Source organism: Trachemys scripta, chromosome 8 (genome assembly GCF_013100865.1).
Source record: "Trachemys scripta elegans isolate TJP31775 chromosome 8, CAS_Tse_1.0, whole genome shotgun sequence".
Taxonomy (NCBI): domain Eukaryota; kingdom Metazoa; phylum Chordata; order Testudines; family Emydidae; genus Trachemys; species Trachemys scripta.
Window position 1 is genome coordinate 4034892 of NC_048305.1, and position 13737 is coordinate 4048628.

At 43.5% G+C, this 13737-nt stretch overlaps 2 protein-coding genes across 2 annotated transcripts in view; one reads left to right on the forward strand and one right to left on the reverse strand.

Moving 5' to 3' along the window:
- The window catches only part of MRPL22 (mitochondrial ribosomal protein L22), a 14066-nt gene extending 10417 nt beyond the window's left edge, over positions 1–3649 (reverse strand). Inside the window, exons 1-3 of the mRNA XM_034778060.1 lie at positions 3583–3649; positions 3452–3497; positions 941–1076 (exon numbers count right to left, since the gene is read on the reverse strand). Of these exons, the coding sequence (XP_034633951.1) occupies positions 941–1076; positions 3452–3497; positions 3583–3649 (249 nt within the window). The remainder of the gene's footprint in view (positions 1–940; positions 1077–3451; positions 3498–3582) is intronic.
- A 113-nt stretch (positions 3650–3762) lies between these two features.
- Positions 3763–13737, forward strand: part of GEMIN5 (gem nuclear organelle associated protein 5) — a 33675-nt gene continuing 23700 nt past the window's right edge. Inside the window, exons 1-8 of the mRNA XM_034778061.1 lie at positions 3763–3939; positions 4834–4988; positions 8277–8458; positions 9700–9851; positions 10095–10211; positions 10804–10936; positions 11321–11483; positions 12126–12338. Of these exons, the coding sequence (XP_034633952.1) occupies positions 3795–3939; positions 4834–4988; positions 8277–8458; positions 9700–9851; positions 10095–10211; positions 10804–10936; positions 11321–11483; positions 12126–12338 (1260 nt within the window). The 5' untranslated portion in view covers positions 3763–3794. The remainder of the gene's footprint in view (positions 3940–4833; positions 4989–8276; positions 8459–9699; positions 9852–10094; positions 10212–10803; positions 10937–11320; positions 11484–12125; positions 12339–13737) is intronic.

The window sequence follows — 13737 nt, forward strand, 5'->3', positions numbered from 1 at the left end:
TGAGTTCCATTGGGTAGATAGAAAGATTAACCTAAATAACCTATACAGAAACCACTGGAACCCTATAAGATTGGGACCCTAATCCATGAACTATTGGAACTCATTTACAAAACTTTTCTTAAACATTACATGAATATATTGTCTCATACTATAGAATTAGAATTTAGAATCCCTATTCCATGATGAGATCTCTCTGAGCTATAATGTATCTATCTTTAGATGGTTTTTCCCCTCAAAGCATTTTATCAAAAAAATTCAATTTAAATAAAAAATTTCCGATTTTTTTTTTTAAATCATTGATTTTTATCCACCCTGATTTCCAGCTCTTAAGTGGCCAAAAGAAGCAAGGTAAGAATATAATCACAATTAATTTCAAATCTTGAAAAATAAGGCTATTACATGAACTCAACTACATAAAACATTATTCTATTTTTCTACCAAGTGAATTTGACTCAGCATGCACATAATTAAGCTATGTTTTCCCACACTATCTTAACCAGGCAGCAGAGGAAGGACATATTAAGGAAATAATTAGAGAAAGGATTCTCATGTTGCTTTCTTCAGTCAGTTCAAGGCTCAGCATTTAATTAGTTTGGCAGAGTGACCAACAATATAAAGCTTATTTAATTTGTAGCTTTGTATTATGTAAAACACATACATTAGTTGGGCAATCAAACTAAACAATAACTGAGGTCCAAGCTGAGACTTGAAGATTCAGTAGCTCTTTCCCATCTCTAATTCTAAGATTAAATGAACCTCCTTTGCTCATACAGTTACGAATAAGAGATACCAAAAATATCCAAATCTTCGACTGAGTCTGCTAACTAGTTATCATATGTGACTGCTTTGTGGAATTAGCCAGAGATAGGCAGCAGTCTGCTTGGAAGCAACTATTTGCTACATATAAGTAGGTAGAGAGATTTCACAGGTGACTTCTTACTGCTGGTCTTCGAGGCTCTCCCGGCAGCTGCGGAGGGTAAACTATTCTGTTCTTCTTCTCCCATCTCCCAACATTCTGCTGATACATTCTTGTTTGGATATTTGACAGAAGAGAAATACTGCAAGATGCTAGTAACCTGCAAGAAACGATATTTTAATCGCTTTGCTGCTGGACCGGTGCAGTGTGATCCTATCCAGATAACTGAAACTGACTGTAAGCTAAGTCACTGAAACATCAGAATGTACCAGATGAGTTTAAACAGCAAAGAAAAATGTTAGTTTGGTAAACTTACATGGGCAACTGGCAAAAGGAAGTTATAAGAGATATGCCTTTATGTCAAGGGCATTTCTCCCGTGCATATGAGAAATTTGGGACTCATTGAGATGAGCAGTGAACCTTCCTCTACAGCTATTCCAACCTTAAGTGCCCATCAATGCTGCCAAAGTAATTCAGTCCTGGTCAATAACACAGCCAGCACATCTCATTCCAGATTTAAAGACTTAATCCATTCATTTGTCCCTATATATAAAAATGAACTCATCTAAAAGAATCCTATCATCTGGCAAGGAGACACTAACTTCTGCCACTTAATTAATTCTTGCCCACTTATTGGCTTTTTGGCTATTGACCTTATAGCAGTAATAATTTTTTGCCCTTTTCAACAGCTGACTACCGATTTAGAACCAAAAGTTGTAAAGTAACATATTATAGCAATAAGTGTGCTTCCTACTGAATTTTAAATGAAAGCTACTATTCTAAAATTACTTTCAAAACACAGTGAAGCCAAATTTTATCAGATGGTTCACAAGGCAAAATGAGACTAACGTGTATTTTACGGAGAGAAATTTCTGTGGTTTATCAGTTATTTCCTAAACTAAGAACCAGACAGAAATATTCTTAAGTAAAAAGGTGTCCCCTGCTGGCCAAACAGAATATTTTACAGCCACCCCTGCTGAATATTGGGACTGAAGTTGAGTCCGCAATATGGAAAATAGAAAATGAGAAGCTAATTGCAAGAATAAAAATGGAAGCAGACAAAATTATTATTTTTTTAGACTGTATGACTAGCTAATACACTGTCTTAGGAGGTTTTAATCAACATGCTTATTCCTTAAGACAAACAGTATTTAAATCGCTGGATGATTTACTGTCATGTAGCATTTTAATCAGAATTACTTTTCAAGTCTATCCTAGAGTCTTAAGTGAAATTAATATAGGCTTCATCAGTATAGTAACACCTAAGCAGTTACATCTGAAGAAGAAATTTGTATGACTAAAGCAGAATAAGCACTCTCCACACCTTTTAGAAACAAGGTTCAGAACCAGGAAAACAGTTTTGTACAGAGAGTCACTGAAAGCAAGACTGATGAGATAAGAAAATACACCACCAAAAGCTCTTATCCAACTGCTTGGATCTAATATTTTGTTACACATTAGAAAGACATTTTGCCCAAGATATTTCACTTTCTTTTACTCTGACACTTGCCATTTCCAAAGCACTACTTCTACGTATTTTTGTCAGAAGAGAACCAAAAATTTTTAATTTGTATCACCACCCATGAGTCATGGTAACACTGAATAGTACAACACCGGAAAAGCATTTAAAACTCTTTATAAACTAGTAAAACAGAATCTCAATCTTTTGGTATATATCAGATGAAATAAAGGTGCTCCTTCAGAAAAATAAATATTGTCTTCATAATCAGCAGGGGGATTAATACAATGTAAGATAAGCAAAGCGACTTGTGCTACTCCTCAACTCAGAGTGATTCAAACCATTCTGGAGAGAAGGAGAAAGTGGATTATATTGCAAGCCAGGCAGAGAAGGGAGAAGTAAAAGAAGAATCATGAATATACTGCAACAGAAATTGAGCTGATATGTAATCTATATAATAATATTCCAAGATTGTCACTCTCTAGTTCTGAAACCTAGAACATCTGTTGAGTCAGTGTGAAGTGATTGACAAGCCACAAGCATAGCTCACAGCTCTTTTTGTTTAGAACATCACTAGGTTGAATCATCACTGAGATTCGCAGTCTGTTACCATCCCATTTTTTAAACTTTTCAGCCATTTTCGTTTTTCTTTTATACACATGAATTTACAAATTTCATTATTGTGACAACACAGACTTCCCGCTACTAGTACCGTTATGAACACTGCAGGAATTGCTCTGTATGAATTGACCAACACTGATGTGAAATAACGGTATGGACACCACGGGACCAAATCAGTAAGGAAACTTATTCTAGGTTGGGTTACCAGATTTTTCCATGTGAATGAATTGATCTAACGTATGGGGGCTGAGGTCTGAGCCACAAGGCGAGCCCCATGTGACTCCCCCCCAACCAGCACCCGCCCCCTCCCGAGGGGCCGCCCCCCCCAGCCAGCACCCGCCCCCTCCCGAGGGGCCGCCCCCCCAAAACCCCCAGCACCCCCCAGGGGCAGAGCCTCAGTGCGGGAGGTCCGAACCTGCCCGCGGCGGGGGGGGGGAAGGGGGGGTCAGACTTACCTGTCCGGCCGGGCCCAGCTGAGAAGGCTCCGCGCCCAGGCGGCCCCTACAACAGCGAAGCGGGGAGTTAGTGAGGAAGTGGCGGACAAACGCCTCCCCCCCCTCCCCGTCTCACATCCCCTCAGACTCACCTGCTCCGCTCACCGCCTGCGCCGCCATCTTCCCCGGCTCGTTTTCCAGCAGCGGCTCCCCACGCATGCGCGGCGCCCCCTGTGACCCCCAGGCTGTCGTGCGCCGGGAGGTCAGGGGTCGTGTTGCGGCAGCGTGCGAGCGGCGCTTTGCGGCAGCGCCTGGTAACGGCGGCCCGGGGGCGCATGAAGCGAGTGGGACGGCGGGCGGGGAGATGGCGGCGGAGCGGGTGCTGCCCGCCTCCCCTAACTGGTACTGCAGCCGCTGCTGCGACACCTGCGGGGCCGGCCGCCTCTTCGGCTTCGGCGCCCGGAACAGCGTCTGCCTGCTGGAGATCGGCGCCGCGCCCGCCTTCCACGGTAGGCTCTGCCGCACCCCCCCCCACCCCCGGCACCCGCCGCAGGGCGCCGCCCCGGGGGGCCCCACCGAAGGACGCGCCCGAATCTCCCCCGGGTCTGAGACCGAGCGCTTTGGGCACCTCAGCGCGGGGCCGTGGGGCGCGGGGGGACCCCTGGGGCCGGTGAGCCCGAGTCAGCCCCTTCATGGACCTGCCTCCCCCCCGGCCTTTCACTGGGGCTCTGGCCCTAGCCGCGCCCTGCTCTCCGGGGAGCCCGGGGCCGCGGCACGTGGGAGGCGGGGCGGCGGTGCAGGTGCATGCCCCCTCAGGGCCTGTCTACACTTGAGACTCACTGGGTTTCATTAGGGTGTGACTTTAAAGCGCAGTCGGTATGTCCGACTAGCTCTTTTTGGGGACACTCTTATTCCAGAGTAACTTGTTCCCGTTTAGCTTAATCCAGGTTTATTCCAGAGTGAGAGTGTCCACACATGGCGTTAGTCAGCAAGGGTCCCACCTGGTGGGGTGCTAGGGGCTCCGGATGTCTATACTGCAATTAAATAGTCCCGCAGGCCGAGCCCCGCAAGCCTGAATCAGCTGGCATGGGCCGGGGTGGGTTTTTAAATCATGTAGGCATACCTGGAGTGTTTTAAAGCACACTGGATGTCACCCAGGCTTGAGAAACATGCCCACATCTGAGCTCTCCAACAACTGTGGGACCGGTTGTGGTGTTCTCACAATCATCCTGCTTTAAACGGCTTTTGCAACAGTAGTCAGTGGATGTTGCGATGAATGATGTTTTGCCTTTTGTGACCATTAAAAGCTATATCGAAAATATCGTTGTCTAGATTTCGAAAAACATTTGTGTTTCTGAAGCTAGAATTTGTTTTGTGTATGTCTTTTGCTTTTGCAATCCTAGGGGAACTCGTAGGCCATACGGAAAGGGTTTCTGGTTTCACGTTTTGTCGCTATCCTGGTCAGAGCAACTTCTGTGCCAGCAGCTCTGACGATGGGACTGTGAAAATCTGGGATACGCAGACGCTGACTGTCGTGACTGAGCATATGCTGCATCAGGTATAGTAGTCTGTCACCTGGCCTGTGGAAAAACTCTAAAACAGGGTTCCAAAATCTTTTCTTTTCTTAGGCAAAGATAAAGTTGCATCAGTTTCTCAATGCCTGTCAGACAGCTGGAAACCAGAAGAGGTCCATGGACCAATTTGCAAACTGAAACTGTAGAATAGAACTTTGAAAGCTGCATTTGTTTAGAAACTCATTTAAATGACATCATTTGCCTTTCCTACTGGAAGCAGTAGAATTGTTGTATGTTTTGGTATGTCTGTAATTGTACTTCAGTCTGTGAAATAACCTGAAACCAAAATCAAGAGGTGTCTCTAATTCTGATTTCTAGGTAGATTTTCAAAAAAAATGTATGTACAGTGGTAAGATTCCAGGATTGTCACTTTGTGTGTCACGCCGAAGCCTAGAATGTCAGTGTGAAGTAATGAAACAGCTACAAGCATGTTTGAAAGCACTTTTTGTTTAGAATTTCACCTAGTTTAATTATCACTGGGATTTGCAGTCTGTTATCCAGCATTTAAGTTCGTGGCCATTTTGATTTTACAAATTACGCCTGTGCAGTAAGGCATGTATCTATTCCATGCCAAGAATCCTAGGCCATTGGGATATCAGAGGTAACTCAGCCACCCTTACTCTACAGCTAATTTGCACAGACTCCTAGAAGTGTAGGGTTGGGAGGGACCTTGAGAGGTCATCAGGTCTAGCTCCTTGCACTGAGGCAGGACTAAGTAAACCTAGACCATCACTGTTAGATGTTTGTTGGTCCTGGTCTTAAACTCTTACAGTGAGGGGGATTCCACAACTTCTCTAGGAAGCCTATTCCAGAACTTAACTACCCTTATAGTTTGAAAGTTTTTTCCTTTGCTGCAGATTAAGCCGTTCCATTAATGTAAAACAAGAAGTACATGGAAAACAGTTGATCACCATCCTCTTTATAACAGTTCTTAACATATTTGAAGACTTATCCGGTCCCCTCTGTCATCTTTTATCATGAATAAATATGCCTGGTTTGGGTTTCCTCCCCTACCTTTCCTCATAGGTCTTGTGTTTTAAACCTTTTATCATTTTTGTTGCTCTCCTCTGGACTTTCTCCAGTTTGTCTACATCTCTCCTGAGGGTGGCACCCAGAAATGAACATGGTACTCCAGCTGAGGTACTCACCGTTGACCAGTAGAGCAGGACAATTGTCTGTCGTGTCTCTTATATACAGCACTGCTGTTAATACACCCCAGAAAGATATTAGCCTTTTTCACACCTTCATATTATTGACTCGTATTCAATTTGCGATGCACAGTGACACCCCCAGATGGTGGGTACCTTTCCAGCAGTACTACCACCTAGCCAGTTATTTCCCATTTTGTAGTTGTGCATTTAATTTTTCCTTCCTAATCCTAAGTGAAATACTTCACATTTGTTTTTACTGAATTTCATCTTGTTGATTTTAAACCAGTTCTCTAAATTGTCATATTTGTTTTGAAATCTAATCCTATCCTCTGAAGTGTTTGCAACCCCTGCAAGCTTGGTGTAATCTATATATTTTATAAACATGTTTTCCACTCCATTATCCAAGTTATTAATGAACATTTTGAATAGTACCAGACCCAGAACTGACCCCTGCAAGACTCCATTAGATATACCCTTCCAAGTTGACAGTGAACCATTGATAACTACTCTTTGAGTATGATCTTTCATCCACTTGTACACCCACCATATAGTAATTTTATGCGAGAGTTTCATTGGTTGTATGAAGGAGACTGCATATATGGTGGATTTCTTGGCCCAACTGCCACATCAGTATGACAGTATGGGCTTTCACCTGCTAGTAAGATTATATATACTGCATCCTTGACTTCACAGAGGCCACAGCCCAGTGGTTCTCATATTGTGATTATACAATTGTAGGACTGGAAGGGAGGTCATCTAGTCCAGTCCCCTTTACTCATGGCAGGACTAAATATTATCTAGACCATCCCTGACAGGTGTTTATCTAACCTGCTTTTAAAAATCTCCAATGATGGAGATTCCACAATCTCCCTGGGCAATTTATTCCAATGCTTAACCACCCTGGCAATTAGGAACCTTTTCCTAATGTCCAACCTAAACCGCCTTTGCTGCAATTTAAGCCCATTTCTTCTTGTCCTGTCCTCGGAGGTTAAAGGAGAAAATTTTTTCTTCCTTCTTGTAACACCCTTTTATGTACTTGAAAACTGTTATCATGACCTTCCTCAGTCTTCTCTTCTCCGGACTAAACAAACCCAATTTTTGCGTCTGCCCTCTTGGGTCATGTTTTCTAGACCTTTAATCATTTTTGTTGCTTTTCTGTGGACTTTCTTCAATTTGTTCACATCTTTCCTGAAATGTGACATCCAGAACTGCATACAATACTCCAGTTGAGGCCTAACTGTGGAGTAGAGCGGAAGAATTACTTCTGGTGTCTTACTTACAACACTCCTGCCAGTACATCCCAGAATTATGTTCGCTTTTTTTGCAACAGTCTTATGTTCTTACTGTTGACTCATATTTAGCTTGCGATCCACTATGACCCCCAGATCCCTTTCTGCAGTACTCCTTCCTAGGCAGTCATTTCCCGTTTTGTATTTGTGCAACTGATTGTTCCTTCCTAAGTGGAGTACTTTGCATTTGTCCTCATTGAATTTCATCCTGTTTACTTCAGACCATTTCTCCAGCTTGTCCAGATCATTTTAAATTTTAATCTTATCCTCCATAGCATTTGGAAGCCCTCCCAGCTTGGTATTGTCTGCAAACTTTATAAGTGTACTCTCTATGCCATTATCTAAATCATTGATGAAGATATTGAACAGAACAGATCTCTGTAGGACCCCACTCGATATACCCTTCCAGTTTGATTCATGGAGTCTTTCCTCGTCATCTATCAAACAAAACGCTTGCGAACCAAACAGTGGGGCTATAGGGGAGGTGGCCCCAGGAAAGGATCGTCCTCTCACAGTGTTGTCTACAATAGTTGATGTCAGTGGTTTTCAACCTTTTTTCATTTGTGGGCCCCTAAAAATTTTCAAATGGAGGTATGGACCCTTTTGGAAATTTTAGACGTAGTCTGTGGACTCCGAGGGGTCTGCGGACCAGAGGTTGAAAACTCTGATCTACTGTTTCTGCTACCTTCTAGCTGCTTAAACAGACTTATCCATGTGCTTCCTGCTAGTGTGTGTTTGTAAATTATTCCTTTAGACAAAGGGCCTACAGAACAAGCCTAGAGACAAGTCTTCAGTAGGCACCCTTGATCAGTCTTCATTCTATTTTTTTCAGAATACGATCTCCGCCTTGCATTGGTCATCCCATGTGAAAGATTTGGTTGTGTCCGGTGATGAGAAAGGGACAGTCATTTGTTACTGGTATAACAGGAATGACAGCCAACAGTTCTTCCCAGAGCCCAGAACTATATTCTGTCTAGCTTGTTCCCCCCATGATGAGAACTTGGTGGCCATTGGGTAAGTACTAGTTACATTGTGTCTCCCTTTTATTTTGCAAGGTAGATATTGTGTGTTTTGCCTGTAATACAATTTTAAGATTATTCTTTCAGAGGTTTCAGTAGTTTGGGGATTTGGCCAGTACGGCTTAAAGGATTTTTGTTTTGTTTTGTTCTAGTTGTTTTTTAAGTATTTGATTGACCTGGTGTATGACATAGTGGCTTCTAACAACCCCAGATGACATTTGCGGTACGTCTACACAGCAAGCAGATGTCTCACTGCGGCAGTGAGTCTCAGAGCAAAGGTCTACAGACTTGGGCTCACGGTATGGGACGAAAAATAGCTGTGTGGACGTTCAGGCTTGGGCTGGAACTTGGCCTCTGAAGCCTAGAGGGGTGGGTGGGCTGTAATAAACTAACTGAAGAAATTAACTAAGAAAAGAAATGAGTTATTTACAAAGTTAAAATGGGAAACACACACACACACGAGTTAGTGTTAGATTGTAAAAGGTAATATAAGCTTCTATAATAAGCAGCTCTATATGTCCTTTAGGGCTGACCCAGGTCAAGCAGCGTGAAGATCTCTTGCTTTTGTTTAGGAATCTTTGCCTCTCAGATTCCAGACAGCATAAAGCCCCAGTTTCTCCTTATCAGGGATTTTTATCCCCTTCACTCTAGAATCCAAGCTGATGATGAATTCATGCATAGGCCTCTGCTTCCTGGAGGAAATGAGGCATGCAATCAACAAGATCTCAGTCTTTTGATGCTACCCAATGCCTCATTTGTCTTCAATGTGGCATCTTGTGTCCATGATGAGCACTTTACATTAATGCTTCTTTTCCTCCTTGGTGAGTTACACAATTACAGAAGTTTACAATGAAAACATTCAATGTAACTTTATACCATGGGATACGGATATTATAAGTAGGATTAATACATGCAGCATCCTACAAGCATTCCATAAAGTCTAAACACATTCTTATAACACTAATATCTGTTTTAACTGTACTAACCCACAGGTAAGCCAGACTGGTTTCCAGCTGTGCATTTGTCAGTGTTCAGTGATGCTCTGGGCCTTGGCATGAGCTGGCACCTGGTCTGCCAAGGTCTCAGCACCATCAGCCCCGGAGGCCAGATCCTCATTTGGTGTAGCTCCTTTGAAGTTAGTGGAGCTGTGTTGGTTTACACCAGCTAAGAGTCTGGCCCTGTGTGTTTATTTGAGAATGCAAGTATTTCTCCATGAATGTAAATGTTTGTCTTTAGCTATAAAGATGGCATGGTGGTTATAATCGACATCAGCAGGAAAAGAGAAGTTGTTCATAGACTGAGAGGCCACGATGATGAAATTCACTCTCTGGCATGGTGCCCTGTGCCTGGTGAAGAAGTGTTATACAGTCGGCAAGAAGAGCTTCAAGGTAAATAAATGGTTAGGTGCTTTCAAAGTATCTTGTAGTTCATATGGCTATCCAGCTAGTAGCCAGATAAGTTCCTTATTTCATTAATAAAAATGCACTAGCTGCTCTAAGGCAGCCAAAGAGTTGAAAATAAAGTTTATCTGACACAGGGCAGTGTAATTGCAGTTGTTAATATGTACAGTGCTGTACGTTTTTCAAATACTATGCTGTCATTTCAACACCATTTAATGTTCCCCTTGGAAGAAGGCGAGATTCCAAATGGAGAGCTAATGCAGGAGGCAGCTGAAATGAAAGGCTGTTACCTGGCATCAGGAAGCAAAGATCAGACCATCCGAATCTGGAGCTGCGCTAGGGGCAGAGGTAAGTCCAATGGACCTTTCTAGAGGAAATAATGCCAGTGCTTGTGGAATGATAAGTCCGCTCTCTGTCTGCTAGTTCAGCAATGTGATGATGATTCATTTGTATGTTAATAGTGTCTAGATGCTCCAATGTGATCAGGGCCCTATTGTGCTGTAATATGCTCTACCCCTAGTGTACCAAATCCCACATTTTCTTGTCAGCCTAGATATTTAGCTTCATGGGCCACCCAGGGCTGGAGTAAGTGGTGGAAGGGGCACCCTCCTCCACATCCCAGAACATGTTTACTGGAAGTAAAGAAATCGTGACCAGTTCTGGGGAATGGTGGCTCTGACCATCATTCGAGGGATTCCAAGAATTGAATCTAGAGTGCAAAGGACTCCACACTGGGGAACCCTCACAGTACATTGTAGATTTTAAAAACAGGAAGATAGACACTGGCATACTGGGAAATTGTTAAAAACCAGTTGAAAGGACACATGTGGATGCACTTGGGGCTTTAGTCTGAGACTTTGTGTTAGCAAGGCCTGGCAGCCTCTCAGAGGACTGTCTTGTGCTCAGTGGCCAGATTCTAATTAATCTCTTGATTCCGTAGGGGTGATGACCCTGAAGTTGCCCACTCTGAAGAGAAGAAGTGGAGGTGTTGACCCCGCTATTAAAGAACGCATTTGGCTGACTGTTCACTGGCCCTGTGGCCATCCCGCAGAGATTGTATCCAGCTGCTTTGGGTGAGCGGGTTTTAACAGCTTGGACACGTTCTACAGCTTTGGACGTTTTAGTTGCTAGCCAAGAAAGCATTGAGTAGGAAACCCTGCCCTCTGTGTGCTGGGGAAGAAGGCACTTCTGATATTGGAACTAGTGTGGGGACAGGATTTTGGCTTTATCATGTGGGTAAACTTTTAGAAGACTGTAACTTCTGTGTTTCCTGGGACTTGTCCAAAGATCTAACTATATATCACTGCTAATGATACATGTTTGCCCATGAGATCCCTGAGGGAGAAAGCTGTGTGACTCACTCTGACTTTGGTTTGACACAGGTCGGTGGGTGTACATATATGCATAGAGCTATTTCTTGTGCAGAGACAAATAAAGTGTGCCCTTTCCTTTCACAGAGGTGAGCTGCTGCTATGGGATTTGACCCAATCTGGGAAACGCAAGTGGACGCTTCTGGGATCTTCTTCGGAAGGGCAAAATCACACAAGGATTGTGTTCAATTTATGTTCAGTGCAGGCACACGGGAGAGAGCTACTTCTTTCCATTTCAATGGACAGGGATGTAAGGACCATTTGTCATCTTACAATAGCATAGCAATATCTGAGACCATTCGCTTCAGCTAAATCTGAATAGCCCAAATTTTGCTCCTAAGAATTGGGTTGAGCTGGGGCAGGTTGTATGTATTTATGTTGTTGACTTATGAGCTCAGACTTTTATTACAATGAGGTTGATGAATCTTGCTCTCCCTCTAGGCTTGAGGGAGAAGTGTTTAACAGCGGGACATATCCATTTCTTCTTTTTATATATACATTTCGCTCCTCGTTTTAACAAGACCCAGTTTCCCTGTTAAAATCACATATGCTAGCGCTGTAATATGTGGCTTGTAGAGCCTAGATCATTTTAAAGTGCTGTCTTGATGGGTGCCATTCTTAAAGTAGCTAAGAAGTGTGCAATTTTTGGAGAAGGGCCATGAGGATGAGTTAATTTATCCATAGGGACTGCTCACCTTTAACGAATGGGCACTCTCCCACATGATACTGAGACGTCTCTATGTTGTGTACCCCTCAGAAGGGGGGACCAGGCATCCTTGGTATAGTCTTGAATTTGACCCTTTCAGTATCTGTTTTGCTCTCATGTCCTTTTTATTGCCATTACATTACTAACTCATAGCCTCGCTGTTTCTTGTTTCCCAACTTTCTCCAGGTAAAGTGTTGGGACCTGACAACTTTAGATTGCTGCTGGACTCTGCCTTCTCTCGGAGGCTTTGTCTACAGCCTGGCCTTCTCCCCTGTGGACACAGGCTGCCTTGCCATAGGTGTTGGGGACAGCATGATCCGGGTGTGGAACACCTTGTCTCTGAGCAATACTTACGATGTGAAAACATTCTGGCAGGGCATCAAATCCAAGGTTACAGCTGTGAGTGCACTTCTAGTTCTCTTTTCTCTTGCATTTTGTTTCCTGCTGTTTGTTACAGTTCAGGGCAATTGCATCTGTGTTCTCCCTTTGTGATCCAGCAAGGACACCACTTTAAACTTCCAGCTCCTAGCCATCACCTCTCTTGAGCAGAGACCCACATCTCACTCCCTCCTGATTAGGGATTTTAAGGCTGTATAGCTCCCTGCCTACACCAGGATATGCCCAGCAAGCTAGACAGCATAAAAGGGATAGCATCTGTGCTTTGCTTTCTTTCCGAGGGCTGTGACTAGTGTGTTGCCTGCAGGTATAAGTTACCCTAAAGCTCCTTCTAATCAGGCACATGTATTGGTATGGTAAAAGCTATTACAGAGAAAACATATTACAACAATAAAAGGACCTACACACTGGCTAGAAAGCTTATCAGAGGTCATCCCCAACTCTAACCTTGGGCTCTGGTAGGTTTTAGTCCATCAAAACCCATAACTGGGTTTTCCCTGTGGTTATAAGTTCATCTGTCTTAGATCCAGAACCAAAACAGAGGCTGGGCAAATCAACCATTTCTTTATACAGCTCGGGGCCTTTGATCTTGGCCTTCTGTAACAGCTAAGCAGCAGATAACTACCCTCTCCTCTGGGTATAGCTTCAAAGGCTGGGGTTTTACATAACCAGAGTTGGGGAATTTGAATTAACATCTCCCTGGGATTCCCCATGAAATCCACTTCACACTTACTGTCCAAAAAGTCCATACTTGTCTGGAACATTTTCAATGTAGTTTGTTGAACTCTTAGGTTTTATATCTGTGTCATCCCCTTCCCTTCCCTCTCCCCCACCCCTCCAAGAGGCCCACAATAATACATAAACTTAATATAATACGGTTTTTCAAGTCTATTGCTGGAAATTGCCCATATCTGTCACACTTACTCAGTTATCCCTCCCTTCTGGAAAATGTTTTATCCAGCTAATAGATACATAAAGCCAATATATTGCCCAGGTTCTCACATGTGTGGATTCATTTGCAGGCAACATATTTCTTCATGTGTAGAGACAGAATATTAGACACTGATGCAGCTACAGGTGCCTGTGTGACATGTAGGGAAAAACTGACAAAAGGTCAATTTATATAGCATTGTATTTCTGGCCGGTTTTTCCCCATTCTCATCTTCCAACTCTGTCTCTAGGCTTTCCTTTGGCACCCTGCTGGGAAGGCATAGTTGACTGCGGGTATAGTTCAACCACAGCTTAGCGAAAGGTTCCTGCTCTGTGGCGAGTGTTAAGGTCACTGATGGCAAGACAACAGTATCTGTCTTCAGTAGAAACAGCTTTTGCCACTCTGAGCATTCTAATTCCCCCAGCTCTGTTTCTCCCGACCCACAATAAACGGAGAGGGAGCCGTGGATCT